We start from the raw sequence: 18535 nt of genomic DNA on the forward strand, positions 1-18535 counted from the left end.
GCTGTTTCATCGTGAAAAGTCTTCCTCTTTCTCGCACGGGAAGTGGAGAGTTCCGGTTCGATACCATAAGCATTTGCAACATTATGTTTGCATTCAGACAATATCTTGCCCCAGTTATTTCTTAAGGCACTTAAATCATCAATTAGGCTCTCTATATTACTACTCTCAACATCCAAAGTAGCGTCCATAGTTTGAAGTAGTTGACTTCTGTAGTTGATGGGTACCAACACTTTCACCCAAATTGACGCCATGAGGATGCAGTTGAAGGTGTTAAGATATTCTAAAACCCCATTGATTTTGGCTCTCGTTTCAACAGTTACGTTAAGATTCAACAATGATGAAACTGCCTCAATGATTTTGCCTATGTGTGCCGCTATTGGTTTCACACATTCTACTCTAGCACTCCACCTCGTATCAGACAATGAGTGCAGTGAAGATCCTACTATCTCTTTCAGAAGCTCCCATCTTTTCGGGTTGCAATTGAATAAATTGTACAGATTCTGAACAACACCAAAGAAAGTCTGTGCTTCAGTACAACTCTCAGCAGCGCATACTCCACATAAGTTCAAACTGTGGCATCCACATGGTGAGTACACAGCCAGAGGGTTTGATTTTAAAATATGAGCCTGAACACCCTTATACTTGCCACTCATATTACTGCCGTTATCGAATCCCTGTCCTCTACAGTCATCTAAGGATATGTCATATTTTTTAAGAACTTCTTTGATTAGATTTGCGATGTCTTCTCCAGTTTTTTCATTGCAGTCGGAAAACTCCAAAAATCGTTCATGGATTTCATATTATTTTACGTCTTCTTTGAAAATAATGTATCTAAATACAAAAGAGGTCTGTTCTACATGGCTTGAGTCTGGTGTAGCGTCAACCATAATAGAATAGTATTTAGATCGCTTGAGTTCGTCCACAATAACTTTCCTTACATAATCAGCACAACTTGCTATGAACTCGTTTTGAGTTCTCCAAGACAAATAATGCACTTGCATTCTCTTATTCGATTCTTGAGATTGCTTAACCTGATCTAGATGCTTCGATAAAATAGGGTCATAATGACCTAAAAGTTCTAGCACGCCCAAAAAATTCCCGTTGTTTGGATGACCCACCTTTTGAGTTTCTCCTCTAAAAAGAGACCTCGCTCACTTAAAAATAAAGTTACGTGAAGGATTCTGTGTAAGATCTGTTTCCAGGTAGTGATTTCATTCTGCGATTGTTTTTCAATGCTACCAAATATAGTACCTCCTTTGTTAAGATTTAATTCCAGATCTTTCCATTTTAAGTAACATTCTTTATGGCTAAGGCTGTTTTGGTGCTCAGGAATCTTTTCGTACAACTTTTTCCATTTATGTTCTTTTGGATACCCACTAACTGAGGCGAATTTGGATCGCACCACCTCTGTCTGAGTACAAAACAGCCGACAAGGAAAGCAAAACAAAGCCTGTTTCACTTCGCTCCAAACAAGCCAATCCCTTGGAACAACTTCATTATTGGGTAGTTTAAATTTAAGCAGAGATAAAGGAAATTGCCGTCTCGTTGAGTCTGCAGGAAACATGTTGGGATGAGCTTGTGGCCCCTTTGTGACAGCAGCTTCAACTTCTTTAGTACTAAGTTGTAACAAACTCAAATTACCTACATCAAAAACTTCTGGTTGGCTCAAAATGTTCGTAGACGCTGACACTGCCTCATCCTGTTCGTCACGATCTTCTAACTGTAATGGAGTTAAAAACTCGTTACTACTAAGTGAGGATAGCTCACGACCAACATTTGAGCTGTTGGAGGGTGTTTGTGAATTTGAAGTGCCCGGCAAGATTAAGGGATCATTTTCAATGTTAGTTTCTTTCTCTTCATTTGACACATTTTTCGGCTGTGTAAAGAAAACAGACAGCTTCTGTTGGCCTTTCTTTGCCTTCTCCTCTCTTTCATGTTTTTCTTTCCTCTTTACGGCCCCAGATTTGTGTCGGTATTCCATTTTAAATTCTAAAAAAAATAAAAACCTATGTAAGCTAATTGATTAAAAAAACCCGTTAGAGGATAGAGGATAGAAAGGCCCTATTTGTCCTTTTCCCACGGAAAAAAATTCATCCAAACCACATTTACAATTACAGTGGAACCTCGATAACTCGGATTAATCGGGACCGCGGCCGATCCGGGTTATCGAAAATCCGGGTTAGCCGGAGAATATAGTAAAAATTAATAAATAACCTCCATTACAATTACAAAAACATGAAACACATATGCACAGTACACATCTAAATTACGTATAGTTGTATAGAGTGTAGAGTTTTGTTCATTTCTTGGTAAAAAACTCAGTCATACTGTAGAGATGTACCGACACCATAATATGGTAGGTCTGGATCCTGGGTACAAAAAAAAATTGATAAATAGCAAGCTGAAAATTTGTTATTAGCTTAAGGGTGTCTAGTCGGACAAACATTAATATATGGGAACACTGGAACAGGGGAAGTTTTAACTGTGGAACAGGTTAAAAATTTGGAACGGTCAGACCACGAAAACGGCACATGTATTTTTTCCGACAGAACAGACTTAAACTCTCCGAACAGAGATTAAACTCTCATGCAAAAATCAGACTGCTATTTATCACCAAATTGGCGTTTTAATGAGTGGAACATGTAGAATATGTCAAATGACAGGAATTATGACAGGTGATAAATAGCAGTCTGATTTTTGCATGAGAGTTTAATCTCTGTTCGGAGAGTTTATGTCTGTTCTGTCGGACAAAACAAATGTGCCATTTTCGTGTTCTGACCGTTCCAAATTTTTGACCTGTTCCACAATTAAAACTGCCCCTGTTCTAGTGTTCTCATATATCAAAGTTTATCCGACTAGACACCCTTAAGCTATTAATAAATTTTTAGCTTGCTATTAATCAACTTTTTTTTCATACGCGGGATCCAGACCTATGGTAGCATAATATCATATTATGATGCTGCAATAAATTTATTTTAAAGATTCGTCTTTATCAATCCTACCTAATGTTTCTAGTTTCTTTTCCATTGTCATTGCAACATTTTTACGTTTTGTTACCATTACGTAGACAAAGCAAACACAATCTGAAGCACGATTACATTACAGAACGGAAGTGATTAATAGGCTGTACTACACACAATACAAGAATTTTTAAATAGTCACGTCTTTTTTAAACAATGCTAAGACAGTTTGACATAAATAAAGAAAAAGGAATACAGACAGGTGTCTGTTCTTTCCGATAAGCTGAGACGGTCGCTCTGGCTGCCGCCGTGTGCATGAATCATGTTTACTATTGTACTTATGTGTTCAAATTACACAAATACACATTATCTCTGAAATATTATTTGGCCTACATACATTTTTATTTGATAAAATTGTTAAATTGTTTATTTGTTAAATTTTTGTCTGATGAAAATCGGTCCGGGTTAGCCGGACTTCCGGGTTATCGGGGGCCGACTTATCGGGGTTCCACTGTAATTTAATTACAAAAAACAAAGACCATTTGCACCTAAAAACTGTCTTTCGCCAACAGTTTCTATTGAAGCTATATCCAGTACAGTATGCTCAATATATATTTGTAATTAAATAAATTCATTACATAATCTTACTTATGTTATAGCATTTAATAATTGGATAGAACATAAAATAAAATAACAGATATGTTAGGCAGATAATAAAGCACATTAAAGCGAAATTCACGAATAATCTCTGCCAGAATACAAGAGTAGAACTAGGAGGCCCATTATAACTACATATAGTTTTAAAGTTTTAGTTGTGAAAACATACCTTATTTTGTTATTCTCAATATTATCACATATAATCTTCTTAATTAATCACATAACAGCTACTAAAAACTGAAAGTAAACAACAGAATAACACCAAAGCTGTGTTCAACGTCCTATTTAAACTCGAACTGCCGAAAATTGCAATTGAAACCTGTGACGAAGGGGGTATATGGAAATGATAGTGAGTCAGGACGTAAACTCGTAAACAAACAGACGTCGCGCCAAGGTCAGCGCTTCTGCGAATCGTGTGGCAGTGGCCGATAGAGAGAGCTTCCGATCAGGGGCTCCCACGCGCAATGTATTCCCGATATATTTTTATTAATTGTAACTTATGCAAAAAAATAATTTCTTGCATATTGCCTTTTCCAAATGCATAATATTCCTTATAATAATTTCATAATTAAAACCGCAAGCAAATTCAATCTGTTGTAAAATATTTTAATAAAAGGAATTTTTTAAAATTTGCTAACGGCCGGGCCCCGGGGATTTTGCCCCCCCTGCCTCCACCTCTGGTCGGGCCTGTTCACGCTGCGGGGGCCTCTGTTACGCCCCTGGTTTTGAGGGTTAAAAATGGCCGATTTCGCGATTTTTCAATTTTTAATCGCTTATATGTCAAAAACTATCAACTTTAGAGAAAAGTCACTAAAGACCTTTTCTGTTTGGAATGGTCCAAAAAACCTAAAAAAAATTTGTTCCATGCAAAAAAAATAATTTTAGGAAAAAAAACAAAAAAAACGTTAAAAATTTTTGACCAACTTTTGGTCCTGCCAACATGCAAATTTGTTAAAAGGGGTCCTTTTTGAGTAAGATTGTGCAAAACATCCGAATTAGAATATTTTTCCTAGCGGATGCGCAGTGGCTTTCTGGACTACAAAGAAATAAATTTAATTAAAAACTACATAAGCTAGATAATAATTTTTTCCTATTTTGGTACATTTATCTTTTATTCACACGGGTCAAAAATTAAAAATTAAAGAACAGCCAACATTTTGCTTTGCAGTTTGACGAATCTACAGGTGTTCCCGACTGTGCACAGTTTGCAGTATTTGTGCGCTTTGAAGCAGATGACAATATCATGGAAGAAATCTTATTTTTCGAGCACTTCCTGCAACACTACTGGCCAGTGTTTGTACGATATGTTTTTAGAAAGCACTTGCAACTACAATATTGATTGGGAAAAATATATCGCTATTTATAGCGATGGCGTTAAAACTATGAATGGCAAAAATAGCGGACTCATTGCAAAATAAAATCGATAATGCCAAACATATCCTGGATACACTGTTTTCTTCATCGACATGCTCTAATGTAGTACCTTCTGATATAACTAACGTGTTAAAGGAGGTATTAAACATAATTGTAAATTCTCTCAAAGGTAAAGCTTTGCAAACCCGGCTATTCAGACTCTTTGGGAAGATATGGACTCGCTTCATCAAAATCTCCTTTATCACACAGAGGTCAGTTGGCTATCCAAAAGAAAGGTGTTGACAAGAGTTCTGGAACTGAGAGCTGAATTGTTAACGTTCTTACAAGATGCAAAATCTAAATTAGCTTACGGTTTTTCTGACCCTATTGGCTCTTGAAATTAGCATTTTGGCAGATCATTTTAGAGATTTTTTTTCAATCCCTCTGCAAAACAAAATGTTTGAGTCTTTTCCATGTGTTCAGAAGATTGATGAAGATAATGCAACAGACCAAAGTTTTGCAGTATCGGCTCACATTCTTTGCATTATAAAGAGCTTGCATAATTTACAAGAGCAACTTTTGACATACGGTCCAGAGTTGCACTCTGAAGCTGAAAATAGACGTAGATAGATTCTAAAACCTTTGTTGGACACATCAATCAGATCTGACTGATGTCAACAAAAAAAAATGAAAGAATGTCTTCTAGATTTAGTTGCTGATGACATGCTTAAAATGGAATTTTATTCGCAAAGCGTCGACGTATTTTGGATGAAAATAAAACAGCAATACGCAGAGCTGACAAGGGAAGCTATTAAATTATTAGTGCAATTCGCCACTTCATACTTGTGTGAACTGACATTTTCTTCAATGGTAGACATAACTAAAAACAGAAATAGACTGCAATTAGAAAATGATTTCATTAGTAACTTTTCAAAAATACTACCACAATTTGATAAACTTTTGAAAAACAAACAAGCACATCCTTCCCACCAAAATTCCCAAACAGCACAAGTACATCCCTGGGACGTACCCGGGATGTACCACTAGGACATTCGTACCTCCTGAGGACGTACGTTTCAGGTCCTGGGAAATCCTCGATACGTACCGAGAATGTCCGATGTTACAAAATAATCCGTGCCCAGGACGTCCGACCGAACTCTCCTTGGAACCTCCGACCAAACCTTTTTAGGGCATTATGTAAAATGTTTTCAGAAATTTTAAACATGGCGTTTAATTACTATTAAACAATGTTAAAAAAGTCTAAAATTATTTTATATAAATTTACTCTATTACTATTAAATATAAATTTAAAATGAAAAAACACATACCTATTATCATACCTATATATCAAACAATTTTTTATTAAAATTTAACAAACAATAAGACGTCTTTTTATGTTCCTTCTCCTCAGGGCCCCTGTAACCGGGCGTGCAACGCGTGTGACGCACGCAGGCGTAACCCCGAAAGGGCGCCAAACCGAAGGTTTGGTAAATAAGAAATATTTATTTTAATTTTTCATGAACACCTATGTAGAGAGATCTCAAAAATCAAATGTGTTATTACTGAAAAAATAATCAAAATCTTATTTTATATTTGGTGTTAATAATTATTACTATTATTGTACATATTTATAAAACAATATAATATCCGACTACCTATTTTGCAGTATTCGTAAATGATAAAAAAAAGTCTTTGAAAGTAGAGCTGAAAAAAGATATCTTTTAAAGTCAAAAATAACATTTTTGGGTATGGATCATAGTTGCCAAATATTATTCAATTAAATTATTAATTATTAAATTATATATTAAATTATTATTATGGACTGTACCTTAGGGCCTACATTCAAGTCATACAAAGCAAATAAGCCTAATTTTGCGTTATGTAGAATTAAATGATAATTCTAAAAAAAGTTCAAATACAAGAGAGTTTTTAGCTTTTCACTTAATATTTGACACTATAGGGGAAGGACTATTAAATTTTGTAGTTAAACTATTACAAAATTAAAATTTAAATATAAAAGACATGAGAGGTCAATAGTGTGATAACGGTGCCAATATACGTGTATGATAAGAGTAGGATCCTCCTCGAGCTTTTTACTAGTGAATGATGCTGCTAAAGTGTCAAATAAAATAGTAAACTTTTTTAATACCGTACAAGAACATTACGTTACTGAGTTAAATCTTAAACCCCTAAGTGATACAAGATGGTAGAGTAGGATGGAATCTATAAAGCTATTCAAATTTTCATGTATGTAATTAAAATTTGTGAGAATCTTATAGATATAGCAGATAATGATACCTTATAAACATAGAAAGTAGACGACATAAAACATAGAAAATAGATAGTATTAGAATAATTTATCAAGTACTAAGTTCGTTAAGGGGGGAACGGAGCAAAATGCAAAATTTTGACGCATGTCAAAATTTTTAATGTGTTTTAAATGTATTCATTTTTTTTTCGAATCCTGAGAAAACTAAGAAATATTTTTGATAAATTTAAACGCAGAATGGAAGATTACATTATTACCGAGTGCCAGAAGTCCCTGAAAACTTCTATAATGTTTATTTTAATAAGTTACAATGGTGAAAATAAAAGAGAGAATTTAGTGTGAGTTTTAATTGCAAATATTTCATTCAAAAGAAACTTTTTTATTCTAAGGGACTTTCGGCCCTCGGTAATAAAGTAGTCTTTCACTCGGCGTTTAAATTTTTCAAAAATACTAATCAGCTTTCTCAGGATTCGAAAAAAAATGAATACATTTAAAACACATTGAAAATTTTGATATGCGTCAAAATTTTGCATTTTGCTCCGTTCCCTTAAATAATGTAGATTTGTGTAGGTTATGAATGATGATTCCCTTTGGATTTTGAGAGATGTTTTTACATTAAGTGACGATGATATTTTGTTATTCATCAAAAGCAAACTGATCAAGTAAAGACGGAGGCGGATATTGATACAACTGACTTATTTAGTGAGATAAAAGTTCTAAGACTATTTTCTTTCCTGACTTATCAAATGCTCTTAATAATCTTCAATATATATTGGAAAATATCTAACTTTATCTTTACCAAATATCACTATTTCATTAAGATTCCTCCTCACTTTAACTGTTTCTGTTGCTTCCGGTGAGAGATCATTTTCAAAATTAAAGTTAATTAATAGTTGTTATTTATGATATAAGTGTTAAAAGTACACGTTTAAGGCACAAATGTGAAAGTTTGCAGAATGAGCGAAAGCGAGTTCTGCAATTCACATGAGTGCCTTAAAAATGTACTTTTTAACACGCATATCATTCACACGCATATCAAGAATGGAAGAAGGCGAAATACCAAACAAAATATTCAAACAGATGCCAGTAGGAAAAAGAACAAGAGGAAGACCGAAGCTGAGATATTTAGAACAAATAGAAAATGATATAATAACTTTAAAAATAAAAAAACTGGAGAAAAAAAGCACGAAACAGATCAGAGTGGAGAAGAATCCTGGAACAGGCCAAGACCCAGAAACGGCTGTCGAGCCAGTGATGATGATGATCATACAATATTTTTTCTACAAAAGTAATTACAGGACAGTATCTACAAAAATTTTTACTTGAACTTGGCTGACATTCCAATTTTATATCTTTTTGACATTACATCAAAATTGCCTATACGGTCAATACGAACTGCAGTGCCTTAAATTTTTTTAAAGCACTAGTGCCTTAAAGTAGCATTTTTAACGTTCGTATGGAGTGCTAAAAATTGCATTTTTAACACGGTTGTAGAAAAACATTATTTCAGGTCTACTATGGTAGAGTAAAGATTATCTGGTTTGGCAATATTAGCTATATAGCAAGAGCTCGTCAAGCTCGTCAATGAAATTGATTTTGAAGATATTATAAAAGAACATATCGATTTTTAGATTTAACTAATATATTACTGTTTTATTAGTTTTTTGCCATCATCGGCAAATCATAGTTACAAGAAAAATAAAATTTGAGTTCTTGCAATTTGTGTTGTTTTATTACAAATAAAAAATAAAAAAATATAGATTTATTTCATAAGTGGATACAATAGATTTAAAGGGCGTTAAAATATGTGCCGCACGCGGGCGCCGCTCAATCTTGCGGGGGCCCTGCTTCTCCTCCAAATTTTGATAATAATTCTTTTACCTACAATCGTAGATAAAAGAATATACCTAAGTTCCTACCTTATATAAAAACACTTATGCCATGATTAAAATCGGGTTTTTGCTGAAGTATTGTATCTAGCTGTACAAATTGTTCCTCTGTCTCTGTTTGCATTAGAAAGTTGTTAATCTTTTGTAGAATGAATAGAACCTAACATTTCCTTCTATATAACGGTTAATCTAATCCCTATCCTATGATTGGCCAGGCAGGGTTCTAGCTTGACATAATATGACACCGTTGCCGTATCCTTAATTTTTTCACAAACATAACCACGTCACATAAAGTTACATTTAAAAATAGCTGCTTCAATAGTTTTGAAGTACCAAAAAAATAAAGTTTGGAAAAGTAAATAGTACAATATCAGTGTAAATATATACTGGATAGAAAAAAAGAGGCATTTTAAATCAAAGTTCATTAAAATTGTTACAAAAAAAGATAAATAAAGATCAACAATGTTTTTAAATCAAAAGATAATTTAAATTCTTTTTATTAATGATTGCTATTAAGACATTAATTGAAATTTAAATTATTCAGTAGATTTTATATTCAAAGTTAACCAACACTGTTATAAAAAGGAAGATCAACTGGTAAATGAAGATAAACTGTATAAGTTTTGTTTAGATTATAAATCTATCTCTATATATTAATCTTACTATTCTTGTATATTATACCATTGATTGGAATTATACAAGAATCAAACAATTAAAGTATGGCAACACTGCAAATGGCAAATAACTGAAGGTTATTAGATCCATTCCTGAACTGGTTTGGATTCGTAATTCCTAGGGACGTCCGTAATCGTACTTCCTGGGGACGTCCGATTAAGGTCCAATTACATTCTGACTTAGCGGGACCTGAAACAGACGTCCTGGGGACGTCCGTAATCGTACTTTCTGGGGACGTCTGGATTTGTAATTCCTGGGAACGTCCGATGAGGTCCCCGTACATTCGGACTTAATTCGGACCTGAAACGGACGTCCTCGGGATGTCATGTACTATCTGGGTTGTGTTTTAAGAACCTCAACTTTTTCTTTTAGTCGACGACCCCTTGAGTAAGGCTTCGCGACCTCCCTGGGGGTCGCGACCCACAGATTGAAAAACACTGATCTAGATAATATAGTCGGATATCCAGACTTGATCACATCCCAAACGAAAAAAAAAAAATGAAGAAGAGAAGGAAGGATTTATAATACCGTAGATACAATAGAACCGGAGCAACTTTTATGGTACGGATATTTAGCACAAGTGAAAGAGGAACGATTCCCAAAACAGGCCTTGGAATGTTAACGAAAAAACATAAAAATCGTTTATGTTCCATGGAATAGATGAAAGAGAGAAAGACCAGTTGGAGAGATGGATTCAGAGGAATAGTTAGAGATAGAGCCATAAATGAGAACGAAAAGGACCGAGCGAAAAAGTTAGAAATAGAAATGTAAGATCATGTAGATTCCACAAACGCTTTTTGAACAAATGTATTTTTAAAATTTTATAGTTAGTCAAGTGTTATTCCACTGATTTATTTAGATTAACAGCCTTAAAATACGAATTATCGGAATACTTAGAGATACAATAATTTACAAGAAGTTATATCAACCTTCACATACACATATTTTGTAGTACTACTTATAAAATAATAAATGAAGATGATAATGATCAGATGTTTGGAAAAGTTTTATAATAAAATTTAATAGAATTCGTGATTAGATTTATCTCAAGTAGTGTTATCAGTAGTGTTACTTTAAAAATATATAACACAAACACAAACATGGTGTGCAAAAGTAAATCAGTGTTTAAACAATGGAACTTCTTCAATTCTTTACTGTGGTATTTTTCGTCGTCTTTGTGAAGGGTAAGAATAATCTACATACTGTTTTAAGATTCTTTGAATGTATTTGTTTATTATTTTGAATAACCTTGAACCTTCTGGCTTAGATTTTTAGTGTTAATTAGCACTTACCTAGCTAGCACTGGCGGCTTTATGTTCCCTCCGAAGCACCATTAGAAATTAAAAATTTTTGGCCTCTTCCTCGTGTTTCTAACACCATCTTTGCACAGCTCTCATCTAGTTTGTATTTAGCTTCTTAAATCGTCATTACGAGGTTTTACTGACAGAAGATAGATGTAAATTCCAAGAGATCGAAATGGAAGAATTATCCGAACATACACAAATAGTTGAGATAACAACCGGAGAGTTAAGCGAGGCCCTCAAAAGATCTAAAAGCGGTAAAGCAGCAGGACCTGGAGACATCCCAATTGAGTTGTAGGTCTGGATCCCGCGTATGAAAAAAAAGTTGATTAATAGCAAACTGAAAATTTGTTAATAGCTTAAGAGTGTCTAGTCGGATAAACTTTGATATATGGGAAAACTGGAACAGGGGCAGTTTTAATTGTGGAACAGGTTAAAAATATGGAACGGTCACACCACGAGAACGGCACATTTATTTTGTCCGACAGAACAGACTTACTCTCCGAACAGAGATTTAACTCTCATGCAAAAATCAGACTGCTATTTATCACCTGTCATAATTCCTGTCATTTGACATATTCTACATGTTCCACTCATTAAAACGCCCATTTGGTGATAAATAGCAGTCTGATTTTTGCATGAGAGTTTAATCTCTGTTCTGTCGGACAAAATAAATGTGCCGTTTTCGTGGTGTGACCGTCCCAAATTTTTAACCTGTTCCACAATTAAAACTGCCCCTGTTCCAGTGTTCCCATATATCAAAGTTTATCCGACTAGACACCCTTAAGCTATTAACAAATTTTCAGCTTGCTATTAATCAACTTTTTTTCATACGCGGGATCCAGACCTATTGGTAAAGTACGGACCAAACACAAACATATTACATGAGATGTTGGTTCAACTATTTAATAAATGCTTAAAAGGACAAAATATCCCTGATGATTGGAATGTTGGATACATCAGCTCAGTATACAAGAAAGGGGATAAACGCATATGCTCTAATTATAGAGGAATAACTGTTACCAGCTCAGTAGGGAGGTTCTACGGTCGAATAATAAAAAAAAAAGAATAGAATCAGAATACGAAGACATGGAAGAACAAAGTGGATTTCGTGCAGGAAGATCGTGCACTGATAATATATTCGTTCTGCAGCAGGTAATAGAAAAACGGAAGGCAAGGAATCTATCTACCCACCTATTGTTTGTAGATTTGGAGAAGGCATACGATACGGTACCTTTGAAAAAACTGTTTTAAACATTGACGAAGGTAGGTCTCAGTAGAGAGTATGTGGATGCTATCGCAAATATATACAAAAATGCAAGAAGTGTCGTTAAAGAAGAAAACTTTATATCTGAATCATTCCCTATATCAAAGGGACTTAAACAAGGATGTTGTCTGTCTCCGACTTTATTTAAAATATATATTCAATCATCGCTAGAGCAGTGGAAGAAACAAGTATCCGGAATGGGAATAGACATAGGCAGTGGTAAATGTCTAACAACTTTGTTTTTTGCAGATTATCAGGTAGTCGTAGCGAATAATGAGGAAGGCATGGACTACATGTTTAGAAAACTAAAGAAAGAATATGAAAAATGGGGCCTCAATATGAATATGTCAAAGACAGAGTATCTTAAAATAGGGAATGATGAAGAAGATACAGAGTTAGAAATTAGAACCACAAAAAGATGTAATGAATATAAATATCTCGGATCTATAATATCTAAAGAAGGCACTACCAAAAGAGACATCGAAAAGAGAACGCAGCAGGGCAAAAAGCGGTAAACATTCTAAGCTCTCTACTGTGGTCTGAAGATATAAGACAAAAAACGAAATTGACAATCTATCGTACCTTGGTAGAGCCTATTATGACTTCCCATATAGCACACAACGTCCGATGTACGTCCATATAACGTACATTTAAAGTCCAAACGTCCATGGACCAAAACTGGACGTACTATGTACGTACATTACGGGACGTCCATTGGACGTTGGATTTCAACGTACATTGGACATCCATTTGTGGTCCATGGATATTTTACACAAAACGCGACTATTATATTAAGTCCCAATACAAACTAAATGAGAATCTTCTTGACAACGTTGTCGCTCTTCGCGCTATCGGTCGTGAAAGTTAGTATTAGGCAGGACTTTTAGGGGATTATCGCTGTTAATTGTTGTGGAATACTGAAGGATGGTTTATTTATGATAATTCACAGAATGGCAAACGCGCTTGTAATATACAACAACGGTACTGACTCTAAAAATAGTTTGGAACAGAAACAGAACAGATTAAACCTCTTTTAATGTGCATGCTTCCTAGGGCGTCATTATCTGAATCTCGTTTTTATGAAAATACATCCTGTGATATACCTATTTGTGTTTTCTGTTTATCGTGCAAGTGCAGTCGTGCATTAATGAAGTTCCTAGTTCCTATAATAAAGTATATATTATAATGAAGTTATAGTAAAGAGAAATAAAAAGGTCTTTTGTGTAATATTTTTAAGTATAAGTTTAGTATTATAAGGAACTATTTCCTATAAAGGCTTTTTGCTATGTATTCACAAAATTATAGATACTAGATTTCTTTCTGAAAAGTGCCCTACAAATGTCCATAAGACGTACATTGAATGTACATAAGGTGTACACTGAAAGCTTCAATACAACGTACAATGTACGTTTGTAGCGGACGTTCTATGGACGTCCAATTTTGTGAACTCTGGACATTCGTTGGACGTCCATCGGATGTCCATTGTACCTTAGCGGGACGTCCATTGGACGTTCCAATGTACACAGATGTACGTCCATTGGATGTCCATAAAACGTACTTGTGCTATCTGGGTTATGGGGTAGAAGTTTGTCAGATGACAAAAAAAGATAGAAAAAGAATAGAAGTAGTAGAAATGGATTATCTAAAAAGAGCGTGTGGTATAGCTAAAAAAGATCGCATCAGGAATAAAGATATTAGAAGGAGGACACATACTGTATATTCCAGTGTAGATAGAATTGAAACTAGACAACTAGTGTGGTATGGTCATGTGAAACGAATTAATGAAGATAGATGGCCAAAGAAAGCTTTGAATTACATACCACACCAAAGAAGAAGAAGGGGAAGACCTTCAGTTGCCTGGGAAGAAAATGAATGGCACATCATGAAAGATAGAGCCATCAAAGAAGACGAATGGATGGACAGAAAACGATGGCGGTCGAAATGCGAGAAGCGACAGAGGCTGTAGGAACCTCGCTTATAGATAGATAGAAATCGTCAGTCCATCGGGTAGGTGGTCGACCGACGCTTCTCTTGTCTTTCCTTGGTCTCCACTTCAATAACCTTTTTGCCCATCGGCCATCTGACATTTTATCTATGTCTCCTGCCCATCTCGTTCTTAGTCTGGCTATCCTTTCGATGACGTCAGTCACCTTGGTTCTTCTTCTGATCTCTTCGTTTTTTATTTTGTCCCGCAGAGTTGTTCCTAATACGGATCGTTCCATTCTTCTCTGTGTGAGTCTCAGTTTGGTAGCCGAGGCCTTTCTTAAGGTAAAAAGAAAATAATCGTTTCGTTTTGATTCAATTCGAGTCTCTTGCCATCCTCTGACCCCTTATGTTTCGGAATCTATTCCTTGTCAAAGAGGCTTTGCAAGTAGACTGAATTGGACCATAACGAAACGAAGAAGAAGTGCAAATATTAAAATATGTGCACCGGAGTATGGTTAGACTGTCCCCTAACGGGGAATGATGAAATGAGTGAAAAATAGAAATAGATTCCGAAACATATCAGGTGTCAGAGGATGGCAAGAGACTCGAATTGAATCAAAACAAAACGATTATTTTCTTCTTGTCATACCTTACACGGTTTTAGGGTACAAAATGACCACGTTTCATATTAGTAATCTGCGACGCATTATTGGAGTTTTCTCCTAGCGGCGCCGCTTGGCACTGTGTACCTCGGTTAACAGATTACTTGATTGGTGGTCGAAATTATTTTTCACTCGTTTCTTTCTTAAGGTAATTATTCTGCTTCTTATGTCACCACTGGGATGATGTATTGACCAAATACTTTTCTCTTCAGGCATCTGGGCAGCTCAATTTTAAAAGCTTCTCTCAGTTTTCCATATGCTGCCCGCCCAATAAGACCGATCCTTCGATTCAGTTCATGGCTTTTATCATTTCTGCCAATCATAATTTACATTTACATGTCCTAGGTATTTATATTTATCTACGAGTTCGATTTATTGCCCACCCATACTGATGTTTTGGTTAGGTACCAAAATTGTCATTATTCTCACAATAAAACACTGAAAAACGTTTGTTTTTCTATACTTCCACAAAATTTATTACAACTATGTTATTACTACAGCTGTTTCGGCAAAGTGCCTTTCTCAAGTGATATATTTAACAATGTGTTTGCCTTTTTAAGTCTTTAACTGAAGAGGTTGAGGAGTGGGGAGCTGTTAGAGTCGAGTTGGTCATTCAGAATTATATCTGTATTTTTCAATTTATTAATTTCCATTGATTCTAAAAGTGATAGCTTAAGGCTTTTATTTTGAATATGTAGAATTTGAAACTCTTCATTGAAAGAATGATTATGATCTAGAAGGTGAAGTGCGTATGTAGAAGTGTCTGTTTTTCTATTGTTGAAAGCCCTTTTGTGTTCTGCTATCCGTTTGTCAAAAGTTCTGCCAGTTTGACCGATGTAAGTTTTCGGACAGTCACCACAAGTTAGTTTGTACACACCACTCTGTAGTTGCTTTCTCTTTCAGCTTTTATTGTTTTTAATATGTTTACTTAAGTTGTTGTTAGCAAACATATTAAAAACAATAAAAGCCGAAAGAGAAAGCAACTACAGAGTGGTGTGTACAAACTAACTTGTGGTGACTGTCCGAAAACTTACATCGGTCAAACTGGCAGAACTTTTGACAAACGGATAGCAGAACACAAAAGGGCTTTCAACAATAGAAAAACAGACACTTCTACATACGCACTTCACCTTCTAGATCATAATCATTCTTTCAATGAAGAGTTTCAAATTCTACATATTCAAAATAAAAGCCTTAAGCTATCACTTTTAGAATCAATGGAAATTAATAAATTGAAAAATACAGATATAATTCTGAATGACCAACTCGAGACTAACAGCTCCCCACTCCTCAACCTCTTCAGTTAAAGACTTAAAAAGGCAAACACATTGTTAAATATATCACTTGAGAAAGGCACTTTGCCGAAACAGCTGTAGTAATAACATAGTTGTAATAAATTTTGTGGAAGTATAGAAAAACAAACGTTTTTCAGTGTTTTATTGTGAGATAAAATGAACTTCCATCAAGTAACGGTCGAATCCATCAATTATTGTCATTATTTTTGTTTTCGAGATGTTTATATTCAAATCTACATTTTCATTCCTAGATACTCGGCTATTATGAGTATATCATAGGAGAAACGTAAGTTCTTTCTTCTTCTTCAAGTGTCGTCTCCTAATCGGAGGTTGGATATCATAATCACTATCTTTACTCTATCCACCGCTGCTCTAAAGAGTTCTATAGAACTGCATCTAAACCAGTCCCTTAAATTCTTTAACCATGACACTCTCCTTCTTCCTATACACATTTCGCCTCTTATCTTTCCCTGTATTATCAGTCTTAACATTTCATATCGCGGTCCCCTCATTACGTGTTTCAGATATTGTAACTTTCTTATTTTTATTGTGTTTATTATTTCGCATTCTTTACCCATTTCTCGTAATACTTCCGTGTTTGTTTTCCTCTGTGTTCATGCTATTCTAAGCATCCTTCTGTAACACCACATTTCAAATGACTGTAGCTTATTTATGTGTTCTTGCTTTAATGTCCAGCTTTCAAGTCCATATTGTAGTATCGAGAACACGTAGCATCTCAAAGATCTTACTCTCAGTTCTAAGCTAAGGTCTTTGTTGCAGAGAACTGTTTTCATTTTTACAAACACATTTCTTGCTATTTCTATCCTGGTCCTTATTTCTGTTGTTTGATCATTTTTCTCTGAAATCCAGGTTCCTAGGTATTTGTATTTTTTATCAACCCTTTCTATCGGTACATTTCCCAAATGTATGCTTGTTTGTATGTTTTTTTTCTTAGTTATTATTAGGGAGCGGATTTATATGCGATCAATTTTGATGAAATATGCGCATATATATGCAGTAAAAAATTACGAAATATGCGCAAGATATGCACGAAAAATGCGCATTTCGAGAAATCACAAATTTTCTGTTCTATTCTATTCTAGGGGGTTCTTTTATAGGGGGGCGGCAATCTTATTTATTATCTTTCAAATAAAATTGTTATTTTTTATACAATGCAATTTATTCACATTTTTTACAAAAACTGATACCAATAGTTACCTATTTAAAATAAAACAACAATATCACTATAAGTATATATCTTTGATTATAATTCACTACAATGTGTTTTTCCAAATTTTTCACGAGGAAACATTTTCTTTGATCAGATAAAATATTTTTGTAACTTGAAAAACTCCTTTCAATATTAACAGAAGTAATTGGGGCGCATTAAAATAACTTGTTAAAGACGAAAATTCTGCACCAAAATCAATTTCAAAATTTCCATTAAAAATTTCGCATATATGTCCTCCAAAGTTTTAAAGCCGTTTAAAGACGGGATCTGATCTAAAGCATGAATATTTCAATTTCCGTTAGAAAATCGTAAATCTATGGTTAAATGTGTAAATTCTCTTAATAATAGGGGATTTAAAAGAATCACCAGAATTATAGTTACCTACTAAATTGGGATACAAATTGTACTAAATATAATAAAAGTAAATAAAATTCGGATTTCCCCGTAAACCATCCTACAATCATTTTATAACGCGTTCTATAAGCACTATAAGTACTTTGTGTAAAGATCGGGTATTTTCTAAGAAAAAATGAAAAGGCAGTGAATGAACCGTCTCTCTTCAGGTAGTTCTCGAATTAATAGATACGAGAGCTTGTGCGGGAAATATTTTGTGTCGAATTAAATTAAAATTTTAAAAATTAATTTTTTTTTACTTAAATGTTTTTAAATATGCACAAAATATGCATGTTTCTTTAAAAATATGCAAAATTTAGTAAAGTGCTCGAATATGCGAAATATGCATGCAATATGCATTTAGCATAAAATCCGCTCCCTAGTTATTATCATGTATTTGGTCTTTTTTATATTCATTTTTAGTCCATATTCTTCACAGAAATTGTTTATTTTGTTTATTAGTAATTGGAGTTGTTCAGCAGAGCTTACCATAATCACGGTGTCATCTGCATATCTTATGTTGTTAATAGATCTTCCGTTAATTATTATTCCTTCACTTTGAGATAGCAATGCTTCTTCAAAAATAGCTTCACTATATGCATTAAAGAGTAATGGAGATGACATAATACATACCTACCGAACTCGTCTCCTGATTTC

The 18535-nt window shown here is 34.5% G+C and overlaps 2 protein-coding genes across 2 annotated transcripts in view; one reads left to right on the forward strand and one right to left on the reverse strand.

The window, feature by feature from the left end:
• Window positions 1–810: 810 nt before the first annotated feature.
• Window positions 811–3967, reverse strand: LOC126883881 (zinc finger MYM-type protein 5-like). Its single transcript, XM_050649575.1, has 2 exons — window positions 3787–3967; window positions 811–1989 (listed from the first exon to the last, which is right to left on the reverse strand). The coding sequence occupies exon 2, from the start codon at window positions 1979–1981 to the stop codon at window positions 1079–1081; it is 903 nt and encodes a 300-aa protein (XP_050505532.1). The 5' UTR covers window positions 1982–1989; window positions 3787–3967; the 3' UTR covers window positions 811–1078.
• Window positions 3968–10768: 6801 nt separating this feature from the next.
• Window positions 10769–18535, forward strand: part of LOC114328146 (uncharacterized) — a 31054-nt gene continuing 23287 nt past the window's right edge. The window contains exon 1 of the mRNA XM_028276924.2: window positions 10769–10987. Within this exon, the coding sequence (XP_028132725.2) occupies window positions 10936–10987 (52 nt within the window). The 5' untranslated portion in view covers window positions 10769–10935. The remainder of the gene's footprint in view (window positions 10988–18535) is intronic.

The sequence above is a fragment of the Diabrotica virgifera genome, chromosome 4, assembly GCF_917563875.1.
Source record: "Diabrotica virgifera virgifera chromosome 4, PGI_DIABVI_V3a".
Taxonomy (NCBI): Eukaryota; Metazoa; Arthropoda; class Insecta; order Coleoptera; family Chrysomelidae; genus Diabrotica; species Diabrotica virgifera.

Excerpts from the sequence above, each read along its gene's own strand:
- LOC126883881 (XM_050649575.1), bottom strand. The coding sequence starts at position 1,981 with ATGGAATACCGACACAAATCTGGGGCCGTAAAGAGGAAAGAAAAACAT.